At 43.8% G+C, this 14,173-nt stretch overlaps 1 protein-coding gene across 3 annotated transcripts in view; it reads left to right on the forward strand.

Annotated features, from left to right (window-relative positions):
* SNX29 (sorting nexin 29) overlaps positions 1-14,173 on the forward strand; it is a 128,736-nt gene that overhangs the window by 112,500 nt on the left and 2,063 nt on the right. The window contains exon 21 of one of the 3 annotated variants that reach the window (XM_065030385.1): positions 5-10,909. The exons of the other annotated variants lie outside the window; for them this stretch is intronic. Coding sequence (XP_064886457.1) covers positions 5-137 — 133 coding nt within the window. The 3' untranslated portion in view covers positions 138-10,909. Of the gene's footprint in view, positions 1-4; positions 10,910-14,173 lie in introns of those variants that run through there. 3 annotated transcript variants of the gene reach the window in all.

The raw sequence follows: 14,173 nt of genomic DNA on the forward strand, positions 1-14,173 counted from the left end.
CCAGTGCTGTGAAGCATCTCCTGAATGCCGAGGCTGAGCCGAGGGTCAGTGAGATCATCGCGTCCCAGGAACGGGCGACTAGAAGCCGAGCTGTTGAACTGAACTTTTACAGACTGTTTCAAGTTCTTTTTATTTAACTTTTGTCTGCCTCCAATGAAGAAGATACTTTTGTATCTAACTAAAAATTAAGATTTCCAAAATGCTGCCGTGCATATTTTAGGCATCTGAGAAATCTTTCAGCATAATTTAGGATTTCTAGATGTAAAATTCCACTTTTTTTTCTTTTTGTTAGTAGTAGAAACTTAGAAAATGGTAAGTAAATGTCTTCCGTCTTCTGTAACTTAGTCATCCGCATAGTGCCATGAGGATGGAGCCAGGCTCTTCTCGGTGGCAAACAATGACAGGACAAGGGGCAATGGGTGCAAACTGGAACACAGGAGGTTCCGCTTAAATTTGAGAAGAAACTTGTTCCCAGTGAGGGTGTCAGAGCCTGGCCCAGGCTGCCCAGGGGGGTTGTGGAGTCTCCTTCTGTGCAGACATTCCAACCCGCCTGGACACCTTCCTGTGTAACCTCATCTGGGTGTTCCTGCTCCATGGGGGGATTGCACTGGATGAGCTTTCCAGGGCCCTTCCAATCCCAAACATACTGTGATACTGTGATACTTTAAAATCAAGTTTTGCTCATGTAAGCATTCAGTAGATTCTAAGGTAATTTATATGTTGATGTTTTTTCGTGCAGCAGTATATATACACTACTTATCCTGAACCTTAGAACCTGTATTTCCTCAGTAAGAAACATTTTCCTTGTATTGTTCTAAAACTCTGTTGTTTCTGTTTATTGGTATCAATATACTCTAAGCTGATACATAAAATCACAAAATGTGCATGTGTGGGGCATATGTGCATCCTTACCAAATTCCATCTGAGTGGCAATTCTAATACTGTTTCAAATACAGCCGTGTACGGGGCTGCTGTGCTGTTTCTCTCGGCCCGAGGAGCGAACTCGATGGCAGAACGAGGGATCGGAGCCCTGGCCCAGCGCTGCCGTGTCTGCTCCGGCTCTGTTAGTCCTGGCTTTGCTGCTCTGGGCTCGGGCTCAGCTCAGCCAGGGTGGGGGCAGCTCAGGGCTCGCCTCTCTCTGGAATGACGGTCGGAGTGCTGAGCCGTGAGCTCTGCGGCGGGGTCCTACACTGACATGTTTTGGTTCTCATCCCAAGTGATAATCAAGAGTTGCACAGTGTAGCTGTGAAGATGGTCCAGCGCAAAGCAGCGTGCTAAGGGAGCTTTCCATGGGCCTCCTGGGCTGCGGCCGAGCGAGGACATGGCACGTTTTTACATTTGAAGGAGACTGACATCTCTGCAGGATCCACAACAACTTGTAAGCACAGGGAATGTGTTTCTACGTGACTGGGTAAGAGATCTTACAGGGCATTTCCTTTCGTCCTTCCCTTCCTTCAAATAACAGGAATTATCAAAGAAGCTTCAGGGGTTTTTTTCTGTTAATAAACAAGTAGACATGATTTATAAAGGAAGCTCAGTCTAATAACTCTTGTTTGCAATTTCCAGTTATTTCTTTTTACATTGAAAACCGGTTTCTGGCACGAATACTCGAGTAGGTTTCTTTTAAAGGAATTGCTCCAATAATATACCTAATTTAATGAAAAAGGGGTTTATTTTCCAAGCGTTTCCCTAAATTCTCTGGTAAGTGAGAAGCCTGGACACCGTTCCTGGTTGTGCTCCGGGTCCGTAGCAGAGCTGACCTTCCAGAGCAGCCCCAGCCCGTCGCTGCAGCGCGCCGAGATGCTGTTGTCCCTCCTGCCTGATGGTGTCAGCCTCCCGGCGTGCGGGAGCTCTCACGCCTCAGACTCCCCAAGATGTGTGTTTCTGTCCCTTTTCAGTCAAAGTCCTACCTATTAATATAATGTTCTACAATGGAAACAGAGTTTTCAATATAAAAGGCCCACAAACATACAGAATATTATTCTAATACGTTTTTTCTTTAGCATCCAAGTCATCAGTGTGCACCAGACTGGCCAAAAAATGGAAGTGAATGTTTTTATTTGATATGAAGATGATTTTTTTCTCAGTGTAATTTTAAAAAGTGTTCAGCAGGTGAGATACACTACATTGTCTCTATCACAGTGATAGTTACTAGGATGAATACATAATGGTAAGTGTGGATGATAAGAGCAATTTGTGGCATTGCTGTTCAAGACTGTTTCAGGAGCCTCATTGCTTCATGTGTCACATCTACAGCCCACAGATACCTCTGACATATCTGAATAATGATCTTTTCACAAGATTTGCCCTTCTTGAGCCATTTTCCTGCCCACTAATTTACCTCCTGGGCAGTACAGTCTGATATCAGACTTCATGGCAATTACAAACCTGAATTAATTACCCTTGTTTGCCGTGGCAATAATACTGTTAAGGAATACAAGTTAATACAAGTTAAACAAGATCACGCTTGCCCAAATCTACACAAATTCCCTGTAATGAAATTGGGTTTTCAAAGCTTAAGTTTTGGCCTACTAAGTCCTGCAAAGCAGTTTGCAGTATTTATTCCTCATCTGCACTTAAACTAGCTGATCTGTAATTGCTTGTTAAGTTTCGCTTTATTGAGATGGACAGTCAAATGTCAGCGGCTGTAGCTGAGGTTGTGTAACAGCCAGTTCAGGAGAACTACAGGTAGGGGAAGGGAACCATCTGCAGGTCTCTTACAGAACACAAATGCACCACGGGCAAGCGTTCTGGAAACGATTCATCTGAACATGTTTTTGAGCTGCCATGGGGTCGGTCAGAGCGATCTGTGCGGTGCGGGTGGGCACGAGAGCGCTGGGATCCGTCGTTCCCGCCCGTGATCCCGGTTGCACCGGCTGTCCCTGCGCTGTGCAGACACGGCCCGAGCGCCCCGAGGCCTCCGCGCGGCTTTGGGAGCAGCAGAGCTGGAACAGCCCAGGACAGTTCCAGGAGGAAAGTTTTCCAAGTTACATTCTCCAGACAGCCCAAAGCAGATACCAGGCGGTGGAGCACGAGGGCTTTGAGGAGACAGACTGCACTGTCTTTATGGACAAGGTCTCATAGCCCAAATAACTTTTAATGGTTCTTTTTTTGGATTTTTTTAGTCAGGATTTGAAATGTCCAACTGCATGGGGATGTATTTATTTAAATATATGCTCACTGAACGAATAGAAATGGAAAAAAAATCTCTTTGTAATATATTTAAATTGTATTTCTAATAAATTTGGAAGTTGCATATTGTGCAACTGTGGCATGTCGAGGGGTTTTTGAAGCCGTGCTAGTCTATCAAAGGGTGAGGTTATCCTCGCTTTCTTTGATGTGATCAGAGGAACGTCAGGGCTTCTTACTTCAGCCAGGCTGCATGGTAGAATATGTCACTTAAAACTACAGTAGCCTGGCCTGGGGGACATCACCTGGACAAAACTTGGTCTGGAGATCCATGAGAAGTTCATATCTCTAGTTAGAGAAATATTATACAGAGTTGTGAAACGGATAGACACAGTCTGTAACAGATAACTCCAGGGACAAACAACAGTGGCTTAAATTGAGAGTGTGTGTCCAAGAGAAAGTCTGTGACTTGCCATTTCCAGCTTGAATTCTGTTACAAGGGCAGCTTGATTAAGATGTTTGCCAGCAACGCAGACCATCTGAAACATCACTTTTATTCCAAGGCTTCCTACAATGTGGAAGACGGGCAGAAACGGCGGAGCAGTGCGTGAACACTTGCTGTCCAAGGCAGCTCTGCCGCCGAGCAGGACCGCGCGGGGTCGCGCTCTAGGAGCCGGGGCTGGGGGCACGAGCTCCCGGGCCGTTGTGTCGCCCCTGGCCAGGCCCCTGTGCAGAGCTGATCACTGGAGGTGGAGGGAAGGGCCCTTTTCACATTGGTGGCTTATCTGTGACATTTGCAAACGTTTCTGGCGCAGGACGGCGTCTGGCAGCAGTTTTGGCGCGGTGTGTTTGTGTGATGCGCTGTGGGGAGTGCGGGCTGAGCTCCCCCCGCAGATGCCCCGACATGTCTGCGCCTCGGTCCCGTTGCCATTAAGGAATCTGATAGGGAGGAAAAAAAGAGACGAGGAGAACAAGTATTGAAAATACATTGTTCTTCAAATCAGTGTGTAAATATGCTCCTATGTGTAAATTTTACATAATTACTGGCGGGTTTTAAAAAAAGTAATTTGCTAATGAAGCAACACGACTTTAAACTTTTTCTCTTCATGTAATGGTTAGATTTGGAGTATTGCAAGAAAAAATATTCTGTAACGCTTATTTCATTGAGAATAAACCCAAAGATTAAGTTTAATTACTTTTCCACAGTAGCGAAAGAGGCTTTGCCAAGAGATGGATATAGCAGCTTTATTTCTTTCTCTTAGCGTATGAAACAGTAAGGAATGCTCATGAAAACGTGGTTAGAAAAATCTGTTTATACATCTTATATTGCAGTCTTCCAGTGCTTATTCATAGTCCTTTCTGCGCGGCACTGGCAGTAATAGATAAATGGAGCCATCCATTCAAATACATGAAGCAAATCATCTTCATAAGGGAGGTGGCTTTGTGCTCGTGCGTGTACTTGGCTTTAATCCAGACCATAACAAGTTTGTTTATGCCAAACTGCTCAGTTTTTCAAAAGGAGGTGGGTTATTTCTTTTCCTCATTTGAACTTGTATTGAAAAATATTTCCGCAACCATCAGTTTCCCATGTGAAAACAGCGTGAATTAGCTACAGGCCATCACTGAAGCTCAAAACATCCTACAGAAGCTTTTTGTTCCTTGGTTTTGTTCATCTGCCAGCTATAAACATAGCCCATTCAGTCCTGTTGTATTTCAGATGCTATTTTTGTGGTGTCGTTTCAGTATATTGGGCACTTCTGTTGTGACAGCAGAATCCGTGAACAGTTAACTGAAGGATTCTAGAAAAACTTGGTGTAATTATGGGCACTCATCTATTAATAACAAAAATTAATGGCATGCACACATCCTTCCCTGCAGTACCACTTCACGTCATTAACAAATGAGTAAAGAAACTGACTGTTGCTAGTGCTTTAGGAATATTCTTTAGAGCGCTCCAGAGGTCTCCAAGTACATTCTCTGTAGGTACAAATGAGGCCAGATGTCAGTTCAGAAGCGCAAAATGGCCTAAACTGTTGAAGTCTGTGCAGAAATAAGCGGCTCGGTGGCGCTGGCACAGCCGCCGTCCCCACGCGTGTGGCAGCGGCCGACCCTGACAGCAGCCCGAGTTCTTCGTGGATTTACGGCGCGGCTGTGGGTGCAGCGGAACGCGAGGCTGCTCTCGCCCGGGGTGGTGTCAGGAGAGCCGCAGGTTCCCTGGTGCAGATCTCCGTCGGTTTACCGCGCTGCAACAGCCGCGTTTCAGACAGCGGCGGCCGGCAGGATTGGTGCGGGGATGGCTGGTGTCACTGCCTGCCAGAGCAGGAGAGAGCCGTTTTAATTCAGTCTTCACCTGTAAATTACACAGGCCCCTGCAGTTTGATTATACCTACTGCAGCGTGAAGGTTTATTTTTAGATTAAGTGTAACACAATTACACTTAAGAGTTTAGCAAAATACGTGATATGTACTAAGAAGAACCACTGATATGTGGGTCTGCAGAGATTGCTCTTCCCTGTAGCAAATGTTAGAAATCTGTGCCTTGTAAACAGTTTGCATAAAACTGCTTAATTTCACAACTGCAAAATGAGCCAAAGAGCCTGTTTCTTGCTATTCCATCACTATTTTAATTCTGAAAGCTGTTTTCTGAAATTTTATTCTAACCTTTAAGAACTCATAAATTGATTCTTTATAAGAGAGTTCATTTGTTAGTCTTAATGCAGTTTCTGGCTAAATCATAATAAATATACAGAACAGCTCTGAATGTCCGGCTCCTTTAAAAATCTTTCAGCAGAAGACTCCTGTGCGTTAAAGGGATAAATCCCAAAGCGCTGGCTGTTGAGAATAGTGAGGGATGGCCAAGGGGAAGTAAGATGGGGCTGGTTTGCATTGCCAGGCAGACTGAATATTTTATCATATTTTTACTGTTAGTGCTACAGCTGAGTGAAATGCATCTAAATCCTGAAGACTCCGACAAAATGCATTGCCCGGCTTTTCCTAAGCTCTATGCATAAGGGTGAAAACGCGCCGTGTCTGACTGCAGAGCGTTGTCCCTGCAGTCAGGCTGCCGTGGATCGCATCCGGAGCTGCAGGGCGCAGGGTCCCGGCGCTGCGGCAGCGCAGGAGGAGCTGCCGGCACCCGCTGGACGTCGTGTCTTCTGAGACTTCTCTCCTGCTGCCTGCCCTAACAAAGATAAAACTCTGCATCATCGGATTGCCTTCTGGCGCTGTATACGTTCATGTGGAATACTGACCTCTCCATACAGATGCTCCATTGATTTGTTCCTAAAGCAGGGGAAGTGATACTGCAGCACCTTTTTTAGTTACTGTTTAGTTCAGAAGTCATTTAAGGACATAAAATGTCCTGTTCTCAAGGCTGGCACCAAAATCTTCATGTGGCCAAAAGCCACAACACTCAAGAGAGGAGGAACGTCCTAAGGGGTCTGTGGGTAGAAGTGGAAAGTGCCTTTGTTGTGGCCCCGCAGTTCCCGGGCGGGTGAGGCTGAGCCGGGCCCAGGAGCGGAACCAGTGTGGCAGCTCCCGAGTGCCGGGCGTGATCCCAGCGCGGGGCCGCGGCACCAGCACCTCCCGCCGCTCGCCGCCGGCCTCGCCAGAGTTCCCGAATATTCCGGCAAGGAGCAAGCTTGTTGCAAATTTTATTTATTTTTATTTTGAACTCATTGACATAGTTGCATCTGTATTTCAGAGGGACTGAGATGATATATTATACTTTTTAAAGATTCTGATTCTGATGATACCTGGAGAACTGACCCCAAACTTCAGGAGCTCATGGCCAGCCAGGTGCTGAACACTTAACTCCCCCTGGAGTTCCATCTCTCTTCCTGTTAGCATGATTTCGAGTCCTAATTGAAGAAAGGATGAGGCTATATTTATCATTGCTTGGTTATTTTCTTACAATGAAAATAATTCATGTCTGACTAAACAGAAAATGGGATTCTTTTGCCAATTACCGTGTTTCTTTCTGCTGGCGGCCTGATGCTTGTGTAGCTCGTGCCCAGCCCGTCAGCTCTGGCGCGGCCCTGGGGGCTCCCGCAGTCAATGTCACCCCCTCCTTGGTTGGCTTCCCTGTCGGTGCTGGGTTGGATGTAAACATTAGTCCTCAGCTTCGCTACCAAGAACAAAGTCAGCGTTTCCCTTGTTATTCTGTTGACAGTATTCAGTTCCGTACTTTATTTACATATTTCCCCAGCTTGATTACTTTTGTTTATTTAGAGAGCGCGGGTTTAACTCCACTCTGCCAAGCCTCGGCTCACTGCGATGGTGTTTGCAGGTGCAGGTACATTATTTTCTATGTGCTATCCAACTCTGTCTGTTTGTTTGCTGGTTTTTTTTTAAGCTTAGGGAAACTAAAAAACATAGGCTAAAATTAAGAACAATCTAAAAGCTCCCAAAGGTCGAGAGTAAGACCTGTATTTGTGAGTGTTTAGGTCATGGATCACTGTTAGTATCAGGCTAATGGTTGGAGTGCAGGAAGGTGCCCTTCATACTTAAAAAATAAAAACAAAAAGCAGAAGGAGTGATTGCTGTAAAGCACTGTTCTTCACTTTTATGACTGCTAACATGTTTTCCAGCAGTGAGTTATGATTCTGTAGGATTCTAGGAGCAGTTAAGTTTGTCCATTTTTCACGTTTATAGCCATTATTGGTAACATGACATCCGTTCAAACCCGGATCTGTCCCTGAGCACGGTCGCGTCAGCTCTCTCCTGCCTCGTTGCGTATGTTAATACGGTGCTGTAATCTTCATGAGAAATGAAGATACTTGAGAGAAGCAGCTGATACCTCTTAACTTGATGGAGCAATTAAAACTCAAGCACTAGCTTGGAAGATCAAAACAACATGTTTTGATCACAACTCTTCTTTATAATTCCATTTGCTTTTATGGTAATTTTAAAAGAAGGGGGTTGTTCTTAAAAATAACACTGGTAATTGCTTGTGCAGGTTGTTCTTTATGATGGGCACTTGCAAAGCTCCAAGCAATGCCAGCCAAATTGCATTATTCCATGGACACTATTGGAACGGTGTTGGAAAGTGTCAGTGCTGCTGCTTGGGTGGAAATGTCCTTGTGGGGCTGACCTGGAAGCAGAGAGCGGCGGGAGCAGGAGGGGATGGAGCCCTGGGCAGGGAGCAGCGGCTGTGCCGGGCGGGCACCGCTGGGGACAGACACACAGACGGCGCTTTGCTCCCCGGGCAAACGGGACCGAGGTGCCGATCGCCAGAGCAGGAGATGAAACGGCTGCGGCGCCCGTGAGGCCGAGTTACCCGGGCTGAAGGTTACAAGGGAGCCGTGGTGAAGTAAGGCAGGAGTGCACAGCGAGTTCCAGTTGAAATTTCTCTAAGTATGCTAGTGAGCTCACTATCAGGTAAATGATAGGGATGAGCTGGCAGGAAGAAATGCTTTCAGCTTTCAGATTTTTCTCTGTGATACTGGCAAAATTAGGCAAATCAGAGGAGATGGTGAATCCTTTTTTTTCCACTGCTTGGCATGGAAGGTGGTTGACTTTTTGAGCTTTTTGTTGTGTGTAAACTAGAGGTGGGTAGCTCATGAGTGTCAATACAAACCTCCTTTCACTGGCTTCTCACATGCTGGTGTCTGAGAACACAGTCTGCAAACTCTGTTGTTGCTTCCAATGCAAATCACATCAGTTGCGGGCTGTTCAAAAGCTGATTTGGTAATAGAAGTCGTCTCCATTCCGTGTCATTCTTGCGTCAAACAGGCGGTGAGGCTGGAGGAGGCAGCTCCTGGCCCGTCCCTGTCACACGGGAATCGCTGCTTGCAAACCGGAGCTTTACTGCTTTTATTTTCACATATATGATACATTGTGAATCCTGGTGCACATCTTCTGGTTTTAGTTACCTCAATATTTTCAAGAAAAAGGCATCCTAGATCTATCTCTGCTTTCCTTAAAGATGATAATGACAGTACTAGCAGGAAAACATAAATCCAGGTATTGACTGAACACTGTTCTTCTGAAAGCAAATCCTGTGTTTTGTTACTGTATCAGCATCCTCGGAACATGTTCTGCTTCTGAACCATTTGTTCATTAAATCACCTTTCGGTAGGTTGTTCTGCTTACACAAAGTCAGCCAGCCCGCAACAGAGCAGAACCTTGGCAGTTTTGGGATGGAAATGGATCCAATAGCCAAACTTACTGTCCTTCAACTAATCACTGAAATTATATCAATTGTAAATAAACAGTGTATTGGGGTGAACTTTCTCTGACAGGTGTGTTCAGGGGTTTCTGGCTGTCTGGTTAGTTGGACAGGGATCGCCAGCCCCAGCACCAGGTGGTGCATTGTGTTATTCTGGCTGGGGCACCACAAAAAACAGAAGGTGTTCCAGGGTGTAGATGTCACGTTGCATTGGAAAGCCAAGGAATGAGACTCAGACATAAATTAATGAAAGGTCGTTTTAGAAAGTTCTGAGCATTTCCTGAATGAGAGTGTATTTAATCCAAAATAATCATAGGTATTATTCATTTTACAGGATATAACGATTGGATATTAAACAGTTACTGTACAGTAACCATCTTGTTATGCCAACTTGAAAGTAAAGTTGGTGGAAGAAAAGAAGGATCTGATAATCAGAATTACGTACAGTGTCATGGTTTACAGAAAAAATCAAGTATCAATGTAGATGATACTTATGGACATGCTGGTATGGAAACAGATTTGTAGCACGCGAATGTTCAAGTTAGGATCATTCAAATGATAACAAATGGAAGCATGTTTATGTGTTTGTAATTATTTCACTGCAAGGAGAGACTGAATAAGTCGTTCTGAACCCTGTGCTGTGCTGTAGAAGTGTGTATGTGGAAGCAGAATTAATCAAATTAATCAAACAGTTGGCTAAAATATTAGAGTTAATGCTTTTCATTTGGTCAGTTCAGATCTAATCTCGATAGGAAGTGATTATCCAGTTGTTAACCTGGCAGCTTTGCTGTAATAATGCCTTCAGGACTGGCGGTGTCCAAGGGTACTACAGGGGGATTATCCCACCCAGATCTTTCTGTCTCTTCTGTTAATAGCTGACTATTTAAACAGCTCTACTCAGCCATTTGAATTAATAGATGGAGATCACTGTTTCTCATTAATAATCATATTTTATTTCTACAAAATTGGGAGTGATGGCAGGAATGTGCCTCCAATTATTTTCACACTTCAGCAACTGGAAACAAGGATTTTACCCAGATCACTGCAGGCTAGGAGTTACCAGAGTGTATATAAAATTATTTGATGAAGTCAGTCTTAGTTAATAATGCCACTAAGCATGTGTTTTAGCTGATTTTAATTGGCAGGAGAAGATGCTGAGATATGTTGTATGGGCAAGTCAGAATTAGTTCTCATTGTCTAATACGGATCTCTTAATACAGTACATTGTTTAATACCGCCTTTTTGAGGAGGCTTCCTGCCCGCATCCAGTTACCACATTGAATATTGCGGTTATAACCAGGAATTAGATTTATTATCATGACCAAAAAAAAAAATATTAGTAACACAAGAAACTGGCAAAACAGAGTCGCCAAGTTTAGGTGTTTTTAATACAATTAATTAATACAATTAAGCAAAACTAGAATCATGAGTGTTTCTGGAGATTCATTTCCATATGAGATTTATACATATATATATATATATATGAAATACCTGATCCTGAGCTTTGCTCAGGATGGGCTCCATAGATGGGCTTATTGCTTCCCTTCCCTTCCCTTCCCTTCCCTTCCCTTCCCTTCCCTTCCCTTCCCTTCCCTTCCCTTCCCTTCCCTTCCCTTCCCTTCCCTTCCCTGCCCTGCCCTGCCCTGCCCTGCCCTGCCCTGCCCTGCCCTGCCCTGCCCTGCCCTGCCCTTCCCTCCCCTCCCCTCCCCTCCCCTTTTCTCTGATCTCTGGCTGGTGTGAAAGAATTTCCAAGTGCAGACATGTTACACGATTTTGATAAAAACCTTTTCTCTCTAATTTTATCCTCAAAAGTAAAGAATGAGATGGGAAATAAATTTCTTCATGTAAACGTTCACAACATCAGCTAAGACAACACCACAGTTCCTTATGCTAATATGTAAAGAAAAGGGCACAAAATGCAGTTTACACTTTGATAGACAGGGAGCAATAAATGAAAGGTATGAATAAACTAGAAGCTGATTAAAAGACCAGTTATTTTAAGCTATTTTCTATAGATGCACCTCAGGCAGAACTTGACACCAAGACAAAATCAATGCAACTGAATTGGGATCCAAACAAACGCTGGGCAGATCGATCAGAAATGCTTTAAAGCTCAACAGTGACCTGGTGGGCAGAAGGAATTGATTGCCTCAGCCGGCTGCTTTTTTCCTCAGAATGGGACAAGGTGAGAATGTAGACGAGAACTTGAGCCTTTAATACTTGGCCATTGCAGTGCTGAACAGGGTCAAGCGTCCGGCTGCCTGCCAGACTCAGCCTAGAAAATTAAACCCCGTTAAGACTTCAGTGGCTAAGAAGGTAATGGGATGAAAAATTTTGTATTAAAACTGAGCAGGTGTAACTCAGACAGGTTACTCATTGTTACTCAAAGAGTAAGCGCTTCCCACGGGGACTTGGGGTGGCTGTTCTGGAAGAGTTGTTCTACAATAGCTACTATCTGGTTTAGATTTACATATTTTAAATTTGTATTTTAGTTTGAGTAAAAGCACAGGTCAACCCTACCTTAGCCCCCCAAAACCAGCCTGGAGACTGTTCTTGCTGAATGAGACAAATGAGAGGCTTTGCAAACGCTGTGTGTAGACTTGCTTATTCCTTCCTCCTCCGCCCCAAACAGATTGGCAAAAACTGATTCAGAACAAGTGTCTCCAGTTCATCTTCATGGGCATTTGCCAGAAATACTGACAGGATCATTTCAAGGTCTCCATATGTCTGCCTGAAAGTTCATGGAATATCGGACCTGTTGAACTGTCAACAGGTTTAAAAAGGTGTTAAAGGTTGTTTAGTGCCAGAGACTCGTTAAGTATCATTTGACCTCAAGGCCAGAACTATTAATAAATCATTAAATCTAGTAACAGGAGACAGAAGAGATGGGAGATTAATCTTTTTCTCCTACTCAATTACCATGTATTTTGTGGGGGTTTGGGCATTTTTTGTCCCTAGCTTTAGGAGTTAAAATTTCTGGGGGTTATTTGAAAGTCAATGTTTTAATTGTAGAGTAAAAAGCTGGAGCTGAAACAGTCGAGTGAGATGGAAAGTTTTCTCTTCAGGTTTTGGAGGAGGGAGGATGGAAAGGGGCTGAAGATACATACTTTTAAATGTATGACTACTCAACTTTTTTTCCCCGTACAACATCTGTTTCCATGGAGCTGATCAATTGAATTTCAGCTCTAGTTTCCTTTCTCATGCTGGATGCATGAAACAGTTTCTGTAAACCTCCATTAGAATTTGGATTGTCATTATAAAAAGTAGCTAAGACATTTAAGGTAAGTTATCTCTAATTTAGTTATTAGATGTATCTCCTTCTGAAGTAGCATCATTTAAATTAGTAGAATTACTTGCAATTTTTGTCCTCCGTTCTCAGACATTGGTGTTCATGTAATTATCCTGAGATCACCTTACTAGCTCAGCCATGCTTACCAGGGCAGACTGATACTAATTCGTACCTCCTCCGTTTAGGGGAATTAATTTGACACCTTTGCAGTTTTTTCTTTGAATGGCATTTTTGCTCCAGAAGGGACAAGTGACACTGATGTCATTTTGTGGACACACCAGCAGGAGGAGCTTGTGGATTAAAATGTCTCTTCAATAAAGCAATCACCAAATTCCAGCAGTCGAACCGAACACTGGGCTTCCTTCTGCACTGAGTATCTGTACAGTGCTGCCTGCCTGGTAAAGCTGAATTGCTATCAGCAGTGGCCATTATGCTGGTAAATTAACCTATTTTAGATCTAGAAAATCTCAGTGAGGTGAAAATTTAATTTTATTCCATTGCACGTTTGATATTCAGATGCTTTTATGTTCACATTTTCTGAAAAAGACACATTTTAACCCAGAATCACACCCCTCTGAAGCCAGTACCCCACGCTCCGCTCTACAAGCATTAGAGTATCAACACTGCATCACTGCAATTTTATGGATTGTGTGAAAATAATGAGTAACAATACTCATGTTACTAAAAGAAATCCATGCTAATGAGCACAGCTGAAATCAGATTCACATGATCAGAATTCTCTACAACAACGTGGATAGCATTGCTGAGTTTCAAAACAAGAAACCATCAGACTGGGGTTGGAAATCCAATTATCCTTGGCTACCAAGGATACATGCTAAATTAATTTTTAGAGATTTTAGTGACAAGGAAACTAAGGAATTAAAGATCTGACTTGTTAATCTTGTTATTAAAGAACAGAAGGATGTATACCACAGGAATTTTATGCCATTTTTTCATGTGACAAACGTCCTAGTTACCTAGGAAGAGTAAATACTGTAATAGGAGTGCAGTGAATTTTAAAGTATTATTTTAACGAAGGTTGTTTTAGACTGATCTGCTCAGAAATGTAGACAAGTAACATACGCTGCCACTAAAAACCAGAATTTTGTTTTCTGTTTAGTATCTGAGCTGGACACATGTTTCCTATACTGATGTGTTAATTGATTTAGTGAGTAGGAGCCAATGTGTGCACTGTGGTCCCAAAGCACTGGCCCCCAGTGCACAGCCCCTGGGCTCTGGTGCTCCCCACCAGCACCGTGTCCGCAGCCCCAGGACGGGTCCGAGGCCTTTGCTTTGCTCCGGGCTGTTTGCTGCGGGGCTGCGAGCGCTCAGGTGGTGCCGGGACACGCCGGGACGTGCCCGTGGCGCTGGCACAGAGCAAGTTCAGTGATGCTTTTAAAATAGAGCTGTATTTGTTTCATCTGGCAAGAACTGCGCATGAGCGATTCCTCCCTGACAGTTGTTAATGCACTCTGAAGATGGATATTGTAAGGTTGTTTTTAACTTATAAAAACAAGTTTGGCTTTGTACGCTCTGTAATTTTATTGCTTAGTCAAGTTGCAAAATGCAAAATTTAGTTTTATTTAT

The sequence above is a fragment of the Columba livia genome, chromosome 15 (assembly GCF_036013475.1).
Source record: "Columba livia isolate bColLiv1 breed racing homer chromosome 15, bColLiv1.pat.W.v2, whole genome shotgun sequence".
Classification (NCBI taxonomy): Eukaryota; Metazoa; Chordata; class Aves; order Columbiformes; family Columbidae; genus Columba; species Columba livia.